Raw genomic sequence first — 15,990 nt, forward strand, 5'->3', positions numbered from 1 at the left:
GCCCATAGCGTTTACTTTACAAGACATGGCGGCAGTCATGGATAATACACTGTCAGCTGTATTAGCCAGACTACCTGAATTTAGAGGAAAGCGAGATAGCTCTGGAGTTAGACGAAATACAGAGCATACTGACGCTTTAAGAGCTATGTCTGATACTGCCTCACAATATGCAGAAGCTGAAGGAGAGCTTCTTTCTGTGGGTGATGTTTCTGACTCAGGGAAGATGATGCAACCTGATTCTGATATTTCTACATTTAACTTTAAGCTTGAAGACCTCTGCGTGTTACTCAGGGAGGTTTTAGCTGCTCTGAATGACTGTGATACAATTGCAGTGCCAGAGAAATTGTGTAGATAAATACTATGCAGTGCCGGTGTGCACTGATGTTTTTCCAATACCTAAAAGGTTTACAGAAATTATTACTAAGGAATGGGATAGACCAGGTGTGCCGTTCTCTCCTCCTCCTATTTTTAGAAAAATGTTCCCAATAGACGCCACCACACGGGACTTAGGGCAGACAGTTCCTAAGGTGGAGGGAGCAGTTTCTACTCTAGCAAAGCGTACTACTATCCCTGTCGAGGACAGTTGTGCTTTCTTAGATCCAATGGATAAAAAGTTAGAGGGTTACCTTAAGAAAATGTTTATTCAACAAGGTTTTATTCTACAGCCCCTTGCATGCATTGCTCCTGTCACTGCTGCTGCGGCATTCTGGTTTGAGTCTCTGGAAGAGGCTTTACAGGTAGCGACTCCATTGGATGACATACTTGACAAGCTTAGAGCACTTAAGCTAGCCAATTCTTTTGTTTCTGATGCCATTGTTCATTTGACTAAACTAACGGCTAAGAATTCTGGTTTTGCTATCCAGGCGCATAGAGCGCTATGGCTTAAATCATGGTCAGCTGACGTTACTTCAGAGTCTAAGCTGCTTAGCATTCCCTTCAAGGAGCAGACCCTATTCGGGCCTGGTTTGAAGGAGATTATTGCTGATATCACTGGAGGAAAAGGTCATGCCCTTCCTCAGGATAGGTCCAAATCAAGGGCCAAACAGTCTAATTTTCGTGCCTTTCGAAACTTCAAGGCAAGTGCGGCATCAACTTCCTCTAATGCAAAACAAGAGGGAGCTTTTGCTCAGTCCAAGACGGTCTGGAGACCTAACCAGACCTGGAACAAAGGTAAGCAGGCCAAAAAGCCTGCTGCTGCCTCTAAGACAGCATGAAGGAATGGCCCCCTATCCGGTAACGGATCTAGTAGGGGGCAGACTTTCGCTCTTCGCCTAGGCGTGGGCAAGAGATGTCCAGGATCCCTGGGCGTTGGAAATTATATCCCAGGGAAATCTTCTGGACTTCATGGCTTTCCCCCCCCCCCAAAAGGGAGATTTCACCTTTCACAATTATCTGCAAACCAGATAAAGAGAGAGGCATTCTTACACTGTGTACAAGACCTCCTAGTTATGGGAGTGATCCATCCAGTTCCAAAGGAGGAACAGGGACAGGGATTTTACTCAAATCTGTTTGTGGTGCCCAAAAAAGAGGGAACCTTCAGACCAATTTTGGATCTAAAGATCTTAAACAAATTCCTCAGAGTTCCATCATTCAAGATGGAGACTATTCGTACATCCTACCTATGATCCAGGAGGGTCAATACATGACTACAGTGGATTTAAAGGATGCCTATCTTCACATTCCGATACACAAAGATCATCATCGGTTTCTCAGGTTTGCCTTCCTAGACAGGCATTACCAGTTTGTAGCTCTTCCCTTTGGGTTAGCTACAGCCCCAATAATTTTTACGAAGGTTCTGGGGTCGCTTCTGGCGGTTCTAAGGCCGCGGGGCATAGCAGTAGCCCCTTATTTAGACGACATCCTGATTCAGGCTTCAAACTTCCAAATTGCCAAGTCTCATACGGACATAGTGTTGGCATTTCTGAGGTCGCATGGGTGGAAGGTGAACGAGGAAAAGAGTTCTCTATCCCCCCTCACAAGAGTTTCCTTCCTAGGGACTCTGATAGATTCTGCAGAAATGAAAATTTACCTGACGGAGTCCAGGTTATCAAAACTTCTAAATTCCTGCCGTGTTCTTTATTCCATTCCTCGCCCTTCGGTGGCTCAGTGCATGGAAGTAATCGGCTTAATGGTAGCGGCAATGGACATAGTGCCGTTTGCACGCCTACATCTCAGACCGCTGCAACTCTGCATGCTCAGTCAGTGGAATGGGGATTACACAGATTTGTCCCCTCTACTAAATCTGGATCAAGAGACCAGGGATTCTCTTCTCTGGTGGCTATCTCGGGTCCATCTGTCCAAAGGTATGACCTTTCGCAGGCTAGATTGGACAATTGTAACGACAGATGCCAGCCTTCTAGGTTGGGGTGCAGTCTGGAACTCCCTGAAGGCTCAGGGATCATGGACTCAGGAGGAGTCACTCCTTCCAATAAATATTCTGGAACTGAGAGCGATATTCAATGCTCTTCAGGCTTGGCCTCAGTTAGCAACTCTGAGGTTCATCAGATTTCAGTCGGACAACATCACGACTGTGGCTTACATCAACCATCAAGGGGGAACAAGGAGTTCCCTAGCGATGTTAGAAGTCTCAAAGATAATTCGCTTGGCAGAGATTCACTCTTGCCATCTATCAGCTATCCATATCCCAGGTGTAGAGAACTGGGAGGCGGATTTTATAAGTCGACAGACTTTTCATCCGGGGAGTGGGAGCTCCATCCGGAGGTGTTTGCACAATTGATTCATCGTTGGGGCAAACCAGAACTGGATCTCATGGCGTCTCGCCAGAACGCCAAGCTTCCTTGTTACGGATCCAGATCCAGGGACCCCAGGGCAATGCTGATAGATGCTCTAGCAGCGCCTTGGTCCTTCAACCTGGCTTATGTGTTTCCACCATTTCCTCTGCTCCCTTGTCTGATTGCCCAGATCAAGCAGGAGAGAGCATCGGTGATCTTGATAGCGCCTGCGTGGCCACGCAGGACTTGGTATGCAGATCTGGTGGACATGTCATCCTTTCCACCATGGACTCTGCCGCTGAGACAGGACCTTCTACTTCAAGGTCCTTTCAACCATCCAAATCTAATTTCTCTGAGGCTGACTGCCTGGAGATTGAACGCTCGATTTTATCAAAGCGTGGTTTCTCCGAGTCAGTCATTGATACCTTAATTCAGGCACGATAGCCTTTCACCAGGAAAATCTATCATAAGATATGGCGTAAATATCTTTATTGGTGTGAATCCAAGGGCTACTCATGGAGTAAGGTCAGGATTCCCAGGATATTATCTTTTCTCCAAGAAGGATTGGAAAAAGGATTGTCAGCTAGTTCCTTAAAGGGACAGATTTCTGTGCTGTCTATTCTTTTGCACAAGCGTCTGGCGGATGTTCCAGACGTTCAGGCATTTTGTCAGGCTTTAGTTAGAATCAAGCCTGTGTTTAAACCTGTTGCTCCACCTTGGAGCTTAAATTTGGTTCTTAAAGTTCTTCAGGGGGTTCCGTTTGAACCTCTTCATTCCATAGATATCAAACTTTTATCTTGGAAAGTTATTTTTTTGGTACCTATTTCCTCGGCTCGTAGAGTTTCTGAGTTATCTGCCTTACAATGTGATTCTCCTTATCTGATCTTCCATGCAGATAAGGTAGTTCTGCGTACCAAACCTGACTTTTTACCTAAGGTGGTATCTAATAAGAATATCAATCAAGAGATTGTTGTTCTGTCTTTGTGTCCTAATCCTTCTTCAAAGAAGGAACGTCTATTACACAATCTGGACGTGTTTCGTGCTTTAAAGTTTTACTTACAAGCTACTAAAGATTTTCGTCAAACATCTGCTTTGTTTGTTGTCTACTCTGGACAGAGGAGAGGTCAAAAGGCTTCGGCAACCTCTCTTTCTTTTTGGCTAAGAAGCATAATCCGCTTAGCCTATGAGACTGCTGGCCAGCAGCCTCCTGAAAAGATTACAGCTCATTCTACTAGAGCTGTGGCTTCCACATGGGCCTTTAAAAATGAGGCTTCTGTTGAACAGATTTGCAAGGCGGCGACTTGGTCTTCGCTTCATACTTTTTCAAAATTCTACAAATTTGATACTTTTACTTCTTCGGAGGCTATTTTTGGGAGAAAGGTTTTACAGGCAGTGGTACCTTCCAGTGGCGTCACTAGGGTTGGTGTCACCCGGTGCGGTAAGTTATGGTGTCACCCCCCCCAGAAATCAGACACACACAAAAATACAGGCAAACACACATACAAACACTCAGCCACACTTAAAACATACTCAGATGCACACACAAACACTCGGAAACACACTCAGACACACACACAAAAACACTCAGACACACACACACAAACACTCAGACACACACACACAAACACTCAGACACGCACACACAAAAACTCAGACACACACACATACAAAATATGTAAACTGCACTGCATTAATTATAAAGCGCATGCCTAGAGCTGCTCCCTGGCTCAGCAGAGCATCAAATGATAGATAAACAGAGCACTCTAAAATAAATCACTAAAGAAAAGTTTTAGGTGCAAACTATGAAAATTCTGCTCTCTGACTCTATTCCAAGCCTGTCAGTGCACAGCCCCGGGCCGCGTGCCTACCGCTTCTTATGGCCAATCACTTCTGCACTCTGCCCACCCCCAGACCCCCGCCCGCCCTGCTACCTGTTCAGTGTGCACTTAGTGTACCGTAACCGTAATGGTCTGGTGGGCATCATACGTGGCTCCTTCACTTTAAAGACAGTGTCAAACAGTCATGCGGTCAGGTGCCAGGCATCCCCTCATGATTTGCCAGTTCCCGTTTAGAGAGACAGCACAGCAGTGAGTGACTCCACTGCTCCACATGTCACTGAGCAGTGAGCACAGATAGGCAGGCAGGTTTAGGCTAGCAGCGCAACTTTGCAAGCCCCACGGCATGCCCACAACATTAATAGCGAAATTGGGCAGGGGAGAAGCAAAGTACAAACAAGCAAAAGCAGCCGGGAAAACTATTTGTTGAAATTGCAGCACTGGCTCAAGGGGCAAAAAAAATGGTGTGTCTACATCTTCCCCAGTCCCACCAATGTTCACAAATGCCAGCCCCTCTAATAAAAAAAAATCTATGCATCTCAACATTGTATTTCTTTGAATTTCAATAAAATTAAAAATTTTTTTTTTTTTTTGGTGTCACCCAGGTGCGGCCCGCCCCCCCCCTAGTGACGCCACTGGTACCTTCCGTTTAAGTACCTGCCTTGTCCCTCCCTTCATCCGTGTACTTTAGCTTTGGTATTGGTATCCCACAAGTAATGGATGATCCGTGGACTGGATACACCTTACAAGAGAAAACATAATTTATGCTTACTTGATAAATGTATTTCTCTTGTGGTGTATCCAGTCCACGGCCCGCCCTGTCATTTTAAGGCAGGTATTTTTTAATTTTAAACTACAGTCACCACTGCACCCTATGGTTTCTCCTTTCTCTGCTTGTTTTCGGTCGAATGACTGGATATGGCAGTTAGGGGAGGAGCTATATAGTAGCTCTGCTGTGGTTGATCCTCTTGCAACTTCCTGTTGGGAAGGAGAATATCCCACAAGTAATGGATGATCCGTGGACTGGATACACCACAAGAGAAATACATTTATCAGGTAAGCATAAATGATGTCTTTCTTCATTCTCTTGGTATCTTAATTTGAAAAAGCAGGAATGTAAGCATAAGAGCCGGCCCATTTTTCAGCACCTGGGTAGCGCTTTCTGATTGGTGTCTGAATATAACCAGCAATCAACAAGCGCTACCCTGGTGCTGAACCAAAAATTGTCTGGCTCCTCAGCTTGAGTTCAAATAAAGATACCAAGAAAATAAGGAAAAATTGATAATAGGAGTAAATTAGAAAGTTGCTTAAAATTGCATGCTCTATCTGAATCATGAAAGTTTAATTTTGACAAGACTATCCCTTTTAAAGGAATCAATGAACATTGTGATTTCATGTTGTTTTTGGGAAGTTAACTATTTGAAGTTTAAGGACAGGGGTATTATTGTCAGAAGCATTTTGGGATTGAGATTACTGGAAATACACTACCAAATACCGGTCAAAGCTGAGACATTATCTGCCAAAAAAAGCGCAAGATTTTGATCAACCCCATATTCAGCAATGATGCATAAATAACTGAAATTTAATTCTCTCTTAAAAAACAACCCTAGTATATATAATTTAGGTTACAAATAATGTGAGATTATAGGGTTTATAAGAACATTGTTATTACTATATATTGTTACATATAAAGATGAGCCAACATTTACAGCACTATAAGTGGTAACAATCCGTAACGACTTGATAGAGGCTTGCTGTTTGGACTGACGGAAGGATCTTCAAAGGCTGCACTCTCTACAAACTGCCGAGCTGCTATTCTTCATGGAGGTAAATTTGGACATACATAAGTAGCACTGTGTGGTCTTTATCTTACTGCAATTTGCTAATCTTAAAGGAACATTATAATATAAAATGCATTCCCATGTATCTATTTTACCTTCTGGAATGTATTCAGTTGTTTACAAATAGCTTCTTTTGCCTTTTCAAAACGATGCTTACAATGAAAATACTGGCTATAGAAAAACTATGTAAACAAGAGAGTGCAGCAAGAAATATTCCTCCTTAGAGAGAGAGAGAGACCAGCCCATTTAGAAGGGTGTTCCTGCAGATGTTTGTAATACAGTGAACTTCCTTATCAGCTACATTGTCCCTTTAACCATTTTCATGCACAGATATAGATTTAAAGGGACACTGGACCCAAATTTTTTCTTTTGTGATTCAGATAGAGCATGGAATTTTAAGCAACTTTCTATTTTACTCCTATTATCAAATTCTCTTCATTCTCTTGGTATCTTTATTTGAAATGCAAGAATGTAAGTTTAGATGCCGGCCCATTTTTGGTGAACAACTTGGGTTGTCCTTGCTGATTGGTGGATAAATTCATCAACCAAAAAAAAGTGCTATCCAGAGTACTGAACAAAAAAAAGCTGATACCTTCTTTTTCAAATAAAGATAGCAAGAGAACAAAGAAAAAATAATTATTGGAGTAAATTAGAAAGTTGCTTAAAATTGCATGCTCTGTCCGAATCATAAAATAAAAATATTGGTTCATTGTCCCTTTAATGTTTCTCTTTCATTCATAATTTAGATAGAGAATGCAATTTCAAACAACTTTTCAAATGTCCTTATCTTACCAAATTTGCTTCACTCTCTTGGTATCCTTTGTTAAAACGCATATCTAGGTAGGCTCAGGAGCAATGCACAACTGTGAGCTAGCTGCTGATTAGTGGCTGCACACATATGCTTCTTGTCATTGGCTCACTGGATGCGGAATCTGTTGGCGCTCTACAAATAACCGATAATAATAACAATAATAATGTGTTCAGCTAGCTCCCAGTAGTGCATTGCTGCTCCTTCAACAAAAGATACCAAGAGAATGAAGCAACTTTGGTAACATATGTACATTTGAAAAGTTGTTTAAAATTGTATGCTCTATCCGAATCATGAATGAAAATTTTTGGGTGTTTATGCCCTTTAAGATGCTGATCACGATCTGTCACTTAATAATTATCTGCATGTTAATGAGTGCAGATGAGCCCTTTTTAATGCGGATACTATCAGCTATTTTCATTGTTTGTGGCAGCATTTTTTTTCATTATTGGTTCAGTTAAAAATAGTCCTATACTTAAAGGGACATGACCCCAAAAAAATTTCTTTTATTATTAAGATACAGAGTACAATTTAAAAAAATATATATATTCAAATGTACTTCTATTATCAAATTTGCTTTGTTCTCATGTTATTCTTTGTTGAAGAGATATCTAGATAGGTAGTGTGCACATGTCTGAGCTCTACATCACAGGAAATATTGCTGCCATCTAGTCCTCTTGCTAATGTATAACATTGTTGCAAAACTGCTGCCATTTAGTGCTGCAAACTCATGCACACTCCTGAGCTTACTTTCCTGCTTTCCAACAAAGGATAACAAGAAAACAAACATTTGATAATAGATGAAAATTGGAAAGTTGTTTATAATTATATACTCTATGTGAATCACGAAAGAAATAACTGGGGTTTTATGTCCCTTTAAAGGGACATTAAACACTAAATAAATGATAGATAGAATGATGCATTCAAAGAAAAGATTAGTCTGACAATAACATGTAGATTTATTTTTTAGAGTTTCATTAACTGTATAAATTTTGACAAAATAAGTGTAAAGTTTTAATGTCTATAAAAAAAATGAGAGCTGCCATGTTGTAACTTAAGTTACCTTCTCTGCTGTGGCCAGTTAAACTGAATTGTGGGTGTGGTGAGGGGTGTATTTATAGGCATTTTGAGGTTTGGGAAACTATGCCCCTCCTGGTAGGATTGTATATCCCATACGTCACTAGCTCATTTTAAAGGTCACTAGAGTTTGCAGCCAATGACTGTGTGGAATATAACAGTGTTTTGCACTTCCATTTCTAACAGAAACTGAAAACCTCACAATTTCAGAATGGAATTACAGGAAAAGTGGACAAAATAAATAATGAAAGTATAGTGCAGAGTATTTTATATATATATATGATTTATCATTTTATATTGCCACCTCAAAGTGTTTAATGTCCCTTTTAAAGGGGGAGGAAGAGGGGGGGTGGGACCCTACTCTATAGAAAATAAATTTTGAAGGGAGGGATGGGATCAGAGTTGGGGGAGGCTAAATAACTATTGCAAGGAGGGGAGAAGTGTGGGGGACCCCCTACACTACAGAAAAAAATATTAATACATAAAATGAAAAAAGTAAATAAACACTGGGTACTGGCAGACAGCTTCCAGTACCTAAGATGGCTGCCAATAGTGGGAGGGTTAGAGATCTGTTTGGGAGGGATCAGGGAGGTGGGAAGGTTGACAAGGGATCTCCACACTGCAGAAAAAGAAATAAAAATAAAGCCCAAACTGTCTGCCAGTACGTAAGATTGTGGTGAAGAGTGTGGGGGGGGGAGTTGTTGGAGGTGTCAGGTGGGAGGGTAGTCCCTACATTACAATAATATTATCCTTCCCACTTAACTAAGTAACCCCTACACTGCAGGGAATTTCAGAAGTGTGGTGCGCAGCTGCAGTTAGCGGCCTTCTAATTACCAAAAAGCAATGGCAAAGCCATTCATGTCTATTTCTGAATAAAGGGGATCACAGACAAGCTTTTACAACCATTTGTGTTATGACTGAACAAGTGGGGTCCCATTACATACGGTTTTTACGCTATTTTGGTATTACATATACGGCGTAGCATACAAGTTACGCTCGTATATTTCACCCGTCGCCCGCAATTTTTACTCCCATAAGCTAACATGGGACCGCGTTGCAAATATTCAGCGCAAGGAGTTACATGGCTAAAATTGAGAAATCTTACTCTATTTTAACACCTAATGTGTGCGCATTATCTAGCTACCTGTCAGCCGCCAACCCCCACCGCAATAACTAATAAAATATATTAACCCCTATATCCGCCATCAAACCCACACTGCAACTACAAATAAAGTATTAACCCCTTTATCCGCAAACCACCTAATAAAACTATTAACCCCTAATCCGCCATTAACCTACAACGCAAACTACCTATTAAAGTATTAACCCCTAAACCGCCAAAGCCAACAACGCAAACTACCTATTAAAGTATTAACCCCTAAACTGCCAAAGCCCACAACGCAAATAATTAAATTACTAAGCCCCCTAACCTAACACCCCCTAAATTAACCCAAATTACAAAATTCTAAAGTTACTAACTATTAAAATAAAAAAAACTAAGTATAAATTAAAGGGACAGTCTAGTCAAAATTAAAATTCTGGTGTAGACTGTCCCTTTATCGCTACAATTACATAAAATTAAAAAATCTAAGATTACAGAGAATTGAAAAACAAAATTTATCAAATTTTAAAAAATTATACCTAATCCCTATGAAAATAAAAAAGCTCCCCCAAAATAAAAACACCCCCTAATATAATGCTACACTACCAGTAGCCATTAAAAGGGATTTTTGCAGGGCATTGCCCCAAGATACACAGCCCTTTAAAATAAAAAATACACAGTTCCCCCTAACAGTAAAACCCCCCACCCACCAAACCCCCCAAAATAAAAGAACCTAACACTAAGAAACCTAAACTATCCATTTCCCTGAAAATGGCATTTGTTTGGACATTGCCCTTAAAAGGGCATTTAGATATTTTACAAAGTGCCCACCCTAATCTAAATAAATTTTTAAAAAAATTAAAAAACAGAAAACAAATTCTAACCCCCAGGTTGATACTCACCATTCCTGAAGTCCGGCGGAGAAGGTCCTGTCCTATGCGCTGAAGTCTTCTTCCAAGCGGCGACCTCTTCTTTCTTCTTCCAGGAACAATCCTGAGCGGAGGGCAGAGCTGAAGACTGATGACTACGGAGCTGAAGACCAGCGACCCTGGAACTGAAGACTGGCGACCGCAAAGCCATGGAGGATCCTCTTTGTACGAACGCCGCCGTACACTGGATAGTGAATTCAAGGGACGCGATTAAAAAACATAAGAGTCCATGAGCTAGTGACCTATGGGATATACAATCCTACCAGGAGGGGCAAAGTTTCCCAAACCTCAAAATACCTATAAATACACCCCTCACCACACCCACAATTCAGTTAAAAGAATAGCCAAGTAGTGGGTTGAAAAAAGAAAGGAGTATAAAGCATCAACAAAGGAATTTGGAAATAATTGTGCTTTATACAAAAAAAATCATAACCACCATAAAAAGGGTGGGTCTCATGGACTCTTGCCAATGTGAAAGAAATTAATTTATCAGGTAAGTTCTTACATAAATTATGTTTTCTTTCATGTAATTGGCAAGTGTCCATGAGCTAGTGATGTATGGGATAGAAATATCCAAGATGTGGAACTCCACAGAAGAGTCACTAGAGAGGGAGGGATAAAATAATAACAACCATTTTCCGCTGAGAAAATTAAATCCACAACCAAAAAAATGTTTTTCTCATAATAAAAGAAAAAAAACTTAAAACATAAGCAGAGGAATCAAACTGAAACAGCTGCCTGAAGAACTCTTCTACCAAAAACTGCTTCCGAAGAAGCAAATACATCAAAACGGTAGAATTTTGTAAATGTATGCGAAGAAGACCCAGTTGCTGCTTTGCAAATCTGATCAACTGAAGCTTCATTCTTAAAAGCCTGCAACGTGGAGACTGATCTAGTAGAATGAGCTGTAATTCTCTGAGGCAGGGACTGACCTTACTCCAGATAAGCCTGATGAATCAAAAGCTTTAACCAAGATGCCAAGGAAATAGCAGAAGCCTTCTGACCTTTCCTAGAACCAGAAAAGTTAACAGACTTGAAGTCTTCCTGAAATTTTTAGTAGCTTCAACATAATATCTATGACTAAGCACTAGGCATTCAATTTCCATACCTTCAAATTTAATGATTTGAGATCCTGATGGAAAAACTGACCTTGAGAAAGAAGGTCTAGCCTTAATGGATGGCAGCTGGACATCCGAACAAGATCCGCATACCAAAACCTGTGAGACCATGCTGGAGCTACCAGCAACACAAACAATTGTTCCATGATGATTTTGGAAATCACTTTTGGAAGAAGAACTAGATACGGGAAGATATAAGCAGGTTGGTAACACCAAGGAGCTGCTAACGCATCCACTGCTTCCGCCTGAGGATCCCTGGACCTGGACAGGTACCTGCGTAGTTTCTTGTTTAGATGGGAAGCCATCAAATCTATTTCTGGAAGACTCCACATCTGAACAATCCAGAAGAGCCCTGAAGATAGCACAGAGTTCTAAAATATTGATTGGTAACCTCGCCTCTTGAGGTTCCAAACCCCCTTGTGCTGTCAGAGATCCCCAGACAGCTCCCCAACCTGAAAGACTTGCATCTGTTGTGATCACAGTCCAGGTTGGATGAACAAAAAAGGCCCCTTGAATTATACCATGGTGATCTAACCACCAAGTCAGAGAGAGTCGAACCTTGGGATTTAAGGATATTAATTGTGATATCTTTGTATAATCCCTGCACCACTGGTTCAGCATACAAAGCTGGAGAGGTCTCATATGAAAACGAGCAAAGGGGATCGCGTTTGATGCTGCAGTCATGAGACCTAAAACTTTCATGCACATAGCCACTGAAGGGAATGACTGAGACTGAAGGTTCCGACAAGCTGAAACCAATTTTAAACGTCTCTTGTCTGTTAGAGACAGAGTCATGGACACTGAATCTATCTGGAAACCTAAAAAGGTGACCCTTGTCTGAGGAATCAAAAAACTTTTTGGAAAATTGATCCTCCAACCAAGTCTCTGAAGAAACAACACTAGTTGATTCGTGTGAGATTCTGCAGAATGTAAAGACTGAGCTAGTACCAAGATATTGTCCAAATAAGGAAATACTGCAATACCCCGTTCTCAGATTACAGAGAGTAGGGCACCGAGAACCTTCGAAAAGATTCCTGGAGCTGTCGCTAGGCCAAACGGAAGAGCGACAAATTGGTAATGATTGTCTAGAAAAGAGAATCTCAGAAACTGATAATGGTCTGGATGAATCGGAATATGAAGATAAGCATCCTTTAAGTCTATTGTGGACATATAATGCCCTTGCAGAACAAAAGGCAAAATAGTCCTTATAGTCACCATTTTGAAAGTTGGTACTCTTACTTAACGATTAAAAATTTTCAGATCCAGAACTGGCCTGAAGGAATTTTCTTTCTTTGGGACAATGAATAGATTGGAATAAAACCCCAGACCCTGTTCCTGAAACGGAGCTGGTATGATTACCCCTGAAAGCTCCAGGTCTGAAACACACTTCAGAAAAGCCTGAGCCTTTACTGGATTTGCTGGGATGCGTGAGAGAAAATACCTTCTCACAGGAGGTCTTACTCTGAATCCTATTTGGTACCCTTGAGAGACAATACTCTGAATCCAATGATTTTGGACAGAATCTGCCCAAATGTTTTGGAAGAATCTCAATCTACCCCTACCGCACCTTCATGCAGACTTGGGGGCTGGCTTTGATTTCTTAAATGGTTTGGATGTATTCCAACTTGAAGAAGGTTTCCAATTGGAACCAGATTCTTTGGGGAAAGGATTAGGTTTCTGTTCCTTATTTTGTCGAAAGGAACGAAAGCGGTTAGAAGCTTTAAATTTACCCTTAGATTTTTTATCCTGAGGCAAAAAAACTCCCTTCCCCCAGTGACAGTTGAAATAATCGAATCCAATTGAGAACCAAATAACTTATTACCTTGGAAAGAAAGAGATAGTAATCTAGACTTAGATACCATGTCAGCATTCCAATATTTAAGCCACAAAGCTCTTCTAGCTAAAATAGCTAAATAAAAAAGATTTTACATCAATTTTGATGAAATCAAAAATGGCATCACAAATAAAATGATTAGCATGTTGAAGCAAGCAAACAATGCTAGACAATGCTAGATAAATCGGGATCCGTTTCTTGCTGCGCTAAACTTTCCAATCAAAAAGTTGATGCAGCTGCAACATCAGCCATAGAAATGGCAGGCCTGAGGAGATGACCAGAATATAAATAAGCTTTCCTTAGATAAGATTCAAGTTTCCTATCTAAAGGGTCTTTAAAAGAAGTACTATCTTCCATAGGAATAGTAGTATGTTTAGCAAGTGTAGAAATAGCCCCATCAACTTTGGGGATCTTTTCCCAAAACTCCAATCTAACTGCTGGTAAAGGATACGATTTTTTTAAACCTTGAAGATGGAATAAAAGAAGTACCAGGCCTATTCCATTCCTTAGAAATCATATCAGAAATAGCATCAGGAACTGGAAAAACATCTGGAGTAACCACAGGGGGTTTAGAAACAGAATACGTTTACTAGTTTTAATATCAAGAGGACTAGTTTCCTCAATATCCAATGTAATCAACACTACTTTTAACAAAGAACGAATATACTCCATTTAAATAAATAAGTAGATTTGTCAGTGTCAATATCTGAGGAAGGATCTTATGAATCAGATAGATCCTCATCAGAGGAGGATAATTCAGTATGTTGTCGGTCATTTGAAATTTCATCAATTTTATGAGAAATTTAAAGGACCTTTTTACGTTTATTAGAAGGCGGGATGGCAGACAAAGCCTTCTGAATCGCATCAGCAATAAAATCTTTTACATTTACAGGTATATCTTGTACATTAGATGTTGAAGGAACAACAGACATAGTACTATTACTGCGTGTAAAAGCTTATAATGACAACTATTACATACCACAAATGCACTTAACTTTGGTAGAACTGTTATCAGGCAGCAGGGTTCCAACAGTGGTTTCTGAGACAGGAGCAGATTGAGACATCTTGCAAATGTAAGAGAAAAAACAACATATAAAGCAAAATTAGCAATTTCCTTATATGGCAGATTCAGGAATGGGAAAAAATGCAAACAGCATAGCCCTCTAACATAGAAAAAGGCAAGAGGCACATAGGAATGGGGTTTAAAATAATGAAATTATTTGGCGCCAAGTATGACGCACAACGTAACTGAAGTTTTTTTTGGCGCTAACAACATCCGGAAATGACACACGTCATTGACGACGCAACCTTGAGCAAGGAACTCGGCGTCAACTAAGATGCCGGAAATGACGAATCTGCGTCATCGGACGTAACTTTGCAGCAAAAATATTTTTGCGCCAAAAATGACGCAATAAACTTCGCCATTTTGCGCCCTCGCAAGCCTAATTTTGCCTGCGAAATTTAATGAGAAAACAGTCAAAATAGTAAAAAAGACTATACCCCAGGTAAGAAAAAATGTTTTCCTAGACATGCTTTTCCCAAATATGAAACTGACAGTCTGCAAAAGGAAATATACATAAACCTGACTCATGGCAAATATACGTACAGTACATTTATTTAGAACTTTATAATAATACATAAAGTGCCAAACCATAGCTGAGAGTGTCTTGTAATGAAAACATACTTACCAAAAGACACCCATCCACATATAGCAGATAGCCAAACCCCCCAGTCATTCTCTTTGCCGCTCTAACAAGTAGCATCTCCATGGGAGGGTAAAGTGAATGTGGTGTTAGATTTGTAGTTTTTATATCTTCAATCAAAAGTTTGTTATTTTTAAATAGTGCCGGTTTGTACTATTTACTCTCTAGCAGAAAGTGAAGAAGAATTCTGCTGAGAGGAAAATGATTTTAGCATGTTGTAACTAAAATCCACTGCTGTTCCCACACAGGACTGAGGAGTACCAGAAAACTTCAGTTGGGGGGAACAGTTTGCAGGCTTAACTGCTACAAGGTATGTTCAGTCATCTTTTTCTAGTCAAGACTTAGTAATGCTAGTTAATTAACAGCGCTAAAAGACTGGTGGACACTTTTAAAGGGCAATCGATTATTTTATTGAGAAAATATGATGATTGTACAAGTTTTTAACATTTTTGGAGTGTTTTTTGGGGCTTTATTCCACATGGCAGAATTTTAGACACCTATAGAGGGTTTGCAAGGCCCCACAACTCCAGAGTGGAGAGGGAGGGGGCCTAATTTTCGCGCCTCAGTTACGCAGTTCATATAGCAGACAGCTTCATGCAGCTTCACGTGGAGGGTCCAAAGAATACTGGAGGACTTCATAGAGGCTTATTTCTATCAAATTAATCCCCAGGGGCAAGGTATGGCCACAGCAGATTGCTGTGGCATGGTGCTGTAGTTTGCTATCCGGTTGTCAACTTTAGGTTGCTCCGGTTCGGGCATTAAGGGGTTAATTGACTTGAAAATTTCTGTGCAATCATACCAAAGCATTAAGATAGTGTGGTAAAAATTTCAGAAAGATTGGATCATTTTTGGTGATTTAGTAAAAAAGTGTGCGCTTTTTATTATTTAAAGGCACTGTACCGTTTTTTCTCAAATTGTATTTTTCAGTATTTGAGTGCTGTCTAAGTCTGTTTAACATGTCTGAGCCTACAGATAGACGTTGCTCTATGTGTTTAGTAGCCATGGTGGAAC

The 15,990-nt window shown here is 40.5% G+C and overlaps 1 protein-coding gene across 1 annotated transcript in view; it reads left to right on the forward strand.

The window, feature by feature from the left end:
• Positions 1-15,990, forward strand: part of RPP30 (ribonuclease P/MRP subunit p30) — a 110,745-nt gene that overhangs the window by 82,645 nt on the left and 12,110 nt on the right. Inside the window, exon 11 of the mRNA XM_053692321.1 lies at positions 6,315-6,394. Coding sequence (XP_053548296.1) covers positions 6,315-6,394 — 80 coding nt within the window. The remainder of the gene's footprint in view (positions 1-6,314; positions 6,395-15,990) is intronic.

Source organism: Bombina bombina, chromosome 9 (assembly GCF_027579735.1).
Source record: "Bombina bombina isolate aBomBom1 chromosome 9, aBomBom1.pri, whole genome shotgun sequence".
Classification (NCBI taxonomy): domain Eukaryota; kingdom Metazoa; phylum Chordata; class Amphibia; order Anura; family Bombinatoridae; genus Bombina; species Bombina bombina.